Source organism: Triticum aestivum, chromosome 2D, assembly GCF_018294505.1.
Source record: "Triticum aestivum cultivar Chinese Spring chromosome 2D, IWGSC CS RefSeq v2.1, whole genome shotgun sequence".
Taxonomy (NCBI): Eukaryota; Viridiplantae; Streptophyta; class Magnoliopsida; order Poales; family Poaceae; genus Triticum; species Triticum aestivum.
In genome coordinates, this window is record NC_057799.1 from 23,425,607 (window position 1) to 23,431,637 (window position 6,031).

Here is a 6,031-nt window from a genome sequence, read left to right on the forward strand (position 1 = left end):
CATAAAAAATCTGGATTTTTTGAATTTTTATGAATTGATTTTTGACCGGGTGCAGATGAGCTATCCCGCTGACTAGTACTATATTACACATGTCTTGATTTAGTAGGTACTCGTGGGTGGTATACGTAAATAACAGTTGAAAGAAACATGCATAGACAGCTCCATAATTCAGCATTCCAAAACTAGCTACGGCAGGCCAAAAGCTAGCTGGACCGGACTGCTGGAGCCTGGAGCGATCCCATCGGAGTGTAGCCGTGATGAGCGCGCAGGGAGGAGTGTGCATCCTTGACTAGTCTGCTTGTGATCAATACGTGCGCATACCGGCTCTAGCATAAGTATAGTGAAATTAATGCATGCATGCATCTCTCCATGACAGTCCCCACTAACCCACTACTCCCTGCGCGTTCAGCGGCGCACTGGCGGCACGCGACCTCGCCGATGATCCGTCCATGGCTGCGAGGCACGAGCAGTGGATGGGCAAGTATGGCCGCGTGTACACTGACGCCGCCGAGAAAGCACGGCGGCTGGAGGTGTTCAAGGCCAACGTCGCGTTCATCAAGTCCGCCAACGCCGGGAACAGCAAGTTCTGGCTGGAGGCCAACCAGTTCGCTGATATCACCGAGGACGAGTTCAGGGCTACCCACAAAGGATACAAGCCAGTTGCTGCTGACAAGGGCCGGAGCGCTGGGTTCAGGTACAATGACCTCCCAGCCAAAAACGATGGTAGCATCCCGGCGAACCCCACCACATGCTTCGGGTCACCGGTTCAGCTTTGTACCTATGCGCACACAGACACCGTGATAGAGTGCTTAGATCCAGCTGGCGGCAGATTCCGAGGTAGGGCGAGTGAAGCGTGAGAAGAGGCGTACCATGTGGGGAAGATCTTGATGGACTGGGTGATGTTGAACGCAAGAAAGATGACAATGCATGGGGAGTTTGAAAACAAGGTAGGAATTGATAAAACGGAGTACAAACGGTATTGCAATGTTTGAAAATAAGGCCTAGGGTTCATACTTTTGCTAGTGCAATTTCTCAACATTGCTAACATAATTAGATCATATAACAATCCCTCAAAGTGCGACAAAGAGTCACTCCAAAGTTCTTATTTAGTGGAGAACATAAGACAAAATTGTTTGTAGAGTACCAAACCGCCTCAAAATTATTTTTTTCGATCAATCCATTGAGTTATTCCTATAAGTGTCACAAATAGCTCTAGAGATTGTACTAAAATAACATCATATGATACACAACAACCAACTCTAATTAATGTCAGCTAGATACTCCAATATCACCACAAGTATACATGACTTTATTATACGATGTGCATCAAACAACTTCAGATTCATAATATTCAATTCAATACAAAAAACTTCAAAGAGTTCCCCAAGATCTCTACTGGAGAAACAAGGATGAAAACGTGCATCAACCCCTCTGCATAGATTACCACAACGTCACCTCGGGAATCCGCGAGTTGAGTGCCAAAACATACATCAAAAGTGAATCAATATGATACCCCATTGTCACCACGGGTATTCATACATCAAGTGTTCCCAAATCCATAAAAGTATTCAATCCGATAATAGTGAAACCTCAATTCATCACAATAAGGTAGACAGGAAGAAACACCATAAGATCCAACTATATTAACAAAGCTCGCAGTACATCAAGATCGTGCCAAATTAAGAACACTAGAGAGAGGGAGAGAGAGAGAGAGGGAGAGAGACAGAGAGAGATCAAACGCATAGCTACTAATACAAACCCTCAACCCCGAGGGTGGACTACTCCCTCCTCATCATGGTGGCTGCAGGGATGATGAAGATGGCCTCCGGTGATGATTTTCCCCTTCGCCAGGGTGCCAGAACAGGGTCCGATGGAGTTTTCGTGGATATAGAAGCTTGCGACGGAGGAACTTCTCCTCTAGGGTTCTTTTCAAGGATTGGGGTATTTATAGGAATTTTTGGCGTCGGCCTCACACGGGGGGAGGGTGCCCGAGGGGCCCACAAGCTCGGGCGCGCCCCCCGGGCTTGTGGCTCCCTGGGGAACTTCCTGGCCCAGCTCCGGTGCTCCGCAGGTTTCTTCTGGTCCGTAAAAATCACTGTAAATTTTCAGCTCATTCCGAGAACTTTTATTTCCTCACAAAAAACGACACCACAATAGTTCTGCTGAAAACAACATCAGTCTGGGTTATTTCTAATCAAATTATACCAAAACCATATAAAATTGTTTTATTGGAGACGCACCACTCACCTACACAAGATTTCGAGGAGGTTCAGGTAGTAGCGCTCACGGCCTATCTGAATGATCCTTTGTTTAATATGTAGTGTTACTTGTCTTTTGGATGGATTATTACATTTTAATAGGCAGGCTCATGATCCTTGATATATTGCATACCAAGGTGAGTCAATCTAGTGGGGTAGGGAGAAGATGGCATTGGAGGAGGCGGTGGCTAATTTCGGTGTTGAATTAGCCAGTAAAAACAGATTGATTGTTGAGCTGAAGCGTACTATTGCAAAAGAAAGGAGAATTGTTCAATGATAAGTTGACACTAGAGACTGATCTAGCCATATTTGATCATGTGGTAGAGGAGCCGCAAACAGATGGAGAGGAAAAAGCAAGAGTCATACAAGGACTTGAAGTGAAGGCATTGGACAAAATCAGATACATGGTAGCACTTATCATAGTTGCCATCTCTTTACTAGCTCTTTACTATATAGTTAAAGTAAATTCAAATAAAATAATATTAGAGATCTCCAAATATGATGGGTTGTTGAGCAAGTTTGTACCCCTGGAATCTAGGCAAGTTGTGACATCCTTTTAACCCCTTGGAATTTAGTCCACATTATATGCATCCTTGTTCGTAAAAGTTTCAGGCAAAAGATGTTTTATTTTTATTAGGCTACTAGATGAAATTTGTCCGCACGACATCCAATTTTAATACAAAACATATGCTATTTGGTGTCTACCAATTGAAAATTTAAGGAATTGAAAACATTATGGTCTGTGATACGTCTCTATCGTATCTACGATTTTTGATTGTTTCATGCCAATATTTTACTACTTTCACATAATTTTGGAAATAGTTTATATGATTTTCTCAGACTACATATTGATCCGGTTCCCAGTGTCAGTTCCTATTTGTTGCATATTTTTTTATTTCATAGAAAAACCATATCAAACGAAGTCCAAACGTGATAAAATTTTACGAAGATATTTTTTTTGGAATATATGTGATTTTTTGGCGCAAGAATCAACACAAAACGGAGGCCCACGGCCTCCAAAAGACAATAGGGCACAACCACCCCCCAGGGCATGGCAAGATGTCTTGTGGACAGCTTGTAAGTCAGTTGGAGCTCTTCTTTGGCTGCAAGGAAGCTTATATCGGGAAAACAATCGTGTTAAATTTCAGCCCGGTTGGAGTTATGAATCTCCGGATATTTAAGAAATGGTTTTCATCTAGAAACAGATACGTGAAGGAGAAAAGAAACATAGAGAGATCCAAACTCGGATGGGCTATCTCGGAGGCTCCTGCCCTCTGGGAGCTATGGCGGCCAAGGTTTAGAGGGGAAACCCTCCTCCCATCTAGGGGGAGGCCAAGCAAGAAGAAGAAGGAGGGGCGGGATCTCTCCCACTCTCTACTGGCGGTGCGGGAGCGCCCACCGGGGGAATGACGGCGACGCCATCATCACCAACTTTCTCCCCATCTATGCAGCGGTGTAACCTCTCTATTCCCGTTGTAATATCTACTTAAACATGATGGTTTATGCCACATATTATTATCCAATGATGGGTTGCCATCCTATGATGTTTGGGTAGATTTTTTTTGTCCTATGGGTTAATTCTGGTACGGTGTGATTGATATGATTTGTATGTTATTATGGTGGTATCCTATGATCCCCCTCCATGTCACTCAAGGGTGTGGGATTATCGTGTTAGGGTGTTGCAATATGTTCATAATTCGCTTATAGTGGGAGCAACCTAGGATTAGCAGTTGGCAATAGTGTTGGTGGGGGTGAACACCAAGAGAGCCCATGTATAAGGCCATGATTTTCCAGATAGCTGTAAATTTTAGGAGAAATGAGGCAAGGACACATATATGCAGGCTGGAGCTAGTGGTAGGGACAGACATGTACACAATTCAGAGTAGAAAATCCCATGTTGGACGACTGAAAGGGTTGAATGATGGAGTGAATGGGGTTGAAAGGTGTCGTGGCCTTATTATAGTTAGGATACTATACTGATAGGTGAATTTTATAAAGCACATAGTTTCAGATCCACAAATCATAAGCCCCTAAAGAAATCCAGCAATTCCAAATGCAAAATTGCTTACTTAATTAATAGTCGAATGATACAATCTTCTTCTATACGATCATGTACTATTACATCGATATCTTCTGTCAAGCACATATAATAGTACAATACTACAATACAACCATTGTTGTGTAGATACAACAACCTAATGTTTGCAATGAGCTTCTCTTATTCTATTGCATAAAGGTACAAATATACATTGCAATACTGACATATGTGTTGAAAGTGCAGGTACGTGAACATGCATTCCCACGTGATATACAAGCTCAGTGCATCACTTTGACGACATAGCTTTGGACCACACGTGTGGAATAGCTATGAGTTGCAGGCCATACATCTTGCTGACATTAATCCCAAATTTCTCAGACATGTCAACTGAAGCGGCGTTAGCCCCATTCGGAAGCAACCAGTCGAAGTGATACAAAAAGTTTGTTAATGCCATCTCAGTGACTGATGAGCTGAACTGAATACCTGGGCATTGTCGTCGCCCAGTCCCAAAGGGAAGGAATTCAAAGTATGTCCCATTGTAATTCACGTCATTATTCTCAAACCTTTCTGGCCTAAACTCTTCAGGTTTGTCCCAATATCTAGGGTCTTGAGAAATTGCAAAAACGTTAATATATACACTAGTGTCTTTAGGGATGTCATAACCCATAACTGTACAATCCTCTCTGGCCATGCGGGGAACAAGAGGATTAGGCGGATGCAACCTAAGGACCTCCTTGATGATCATTCTCATATACTGGAGTTCAACAAGGTCGGTATTAGTAATGACAGCTCGGTCTTCACCCAAAACCTCACGCACTTCTTGTTGTGCTTTAGCCATACTGTTTGGACTACGCATAAGCTCTGCCATGGCCCATATCAAAACATTTCCCGTGGTCTCCGTGCCACCTGCAAATACGTCCTGTAACCAGAAGTCGTGCAAAGTACAATAATTAATTAATCACATAAAGATAATGCGAGCCCGAGGATGGTTCAAAATAAAAAGCTACATATAAACATATGAATGGTCAAACCTAGTAACTCCTCTTTCTAAAGACTGATATCGTAACTTGGCTCCATATGATCTAGACATTGCATGCTGATAAGTACACCATTGACAGGTTGGAAAAAGCGGTAGGCGTAAGTGAGGCAGTTGGCCTTAGCCGAGTGCCTAGGTGGTTCTTAAACGTCCTAGGCGCGACCTAGGGGGTAATATAGTTTTTACTACCATGGCGTATCTATGGTTGTTATATGTGTACTATATTAATTCATGGCATATAAATATATTAACTACCACCTACTACCATTGGAATATGGCTCGACATATCAGTGCAATATGGCATGATTTCTCGCGTGGGTAGACAATTTCTTGCTTGCCTTGCCTAAACTTCCGCTTACGCCCCAGGTGAGGCATTTTGCCATCGCCTAGCACCTAAGCATGCTTAAGCGCCTCCTAGGCACTGCCTTTTCCAACAGAGCCATCGCGCTAAGAAAACTGTGCACCATATCGATGCATCAACATAAAATACCTCTACCTAGGAAAAAGAGGGTTCAACAAGAAAAATTTAGAAAACAGTCACCGTCTTTGAAAACATGACATTAGGAGCCTATCAAGATCAAATTGATGCATACAATCAAACTACTAAAAAGGAGTGAACAATCTCCCCATCGATCCAGCGCCTTGCCTCCGCCATGGTGCCACCCACGCGTCGTGTGCTGTAGAGGGGGCATGTTTCAC

The 6,031-nt window shown here is 43.3% G+C and overlaps 1 protein-coding gene across 1 annotated transcript in view; it reads right to left on the reverse strand.

The window, feature by feature from the left end:
- Nucleotides 1–4,582: 4,582 nt before the first annotated feature.
- The window catches only part of LOC123048407 (ent-isokaurene C2/C3-hydroxylase-like), a 3,354-nt gene continuing 1,905 nt past the window's right edge, over nt 4,583–6,031 (reverse strand). Inside the window, exon 2 of the mRNA XM_044471510.1 lies at nt 4,583–5,215. Coding sequence (XP_044327445.1) covers nt 4,583–5,215 — 633 coding nt within the window. The remainder of the gene's footprint in view (nt 5,216–6,031) is intronic.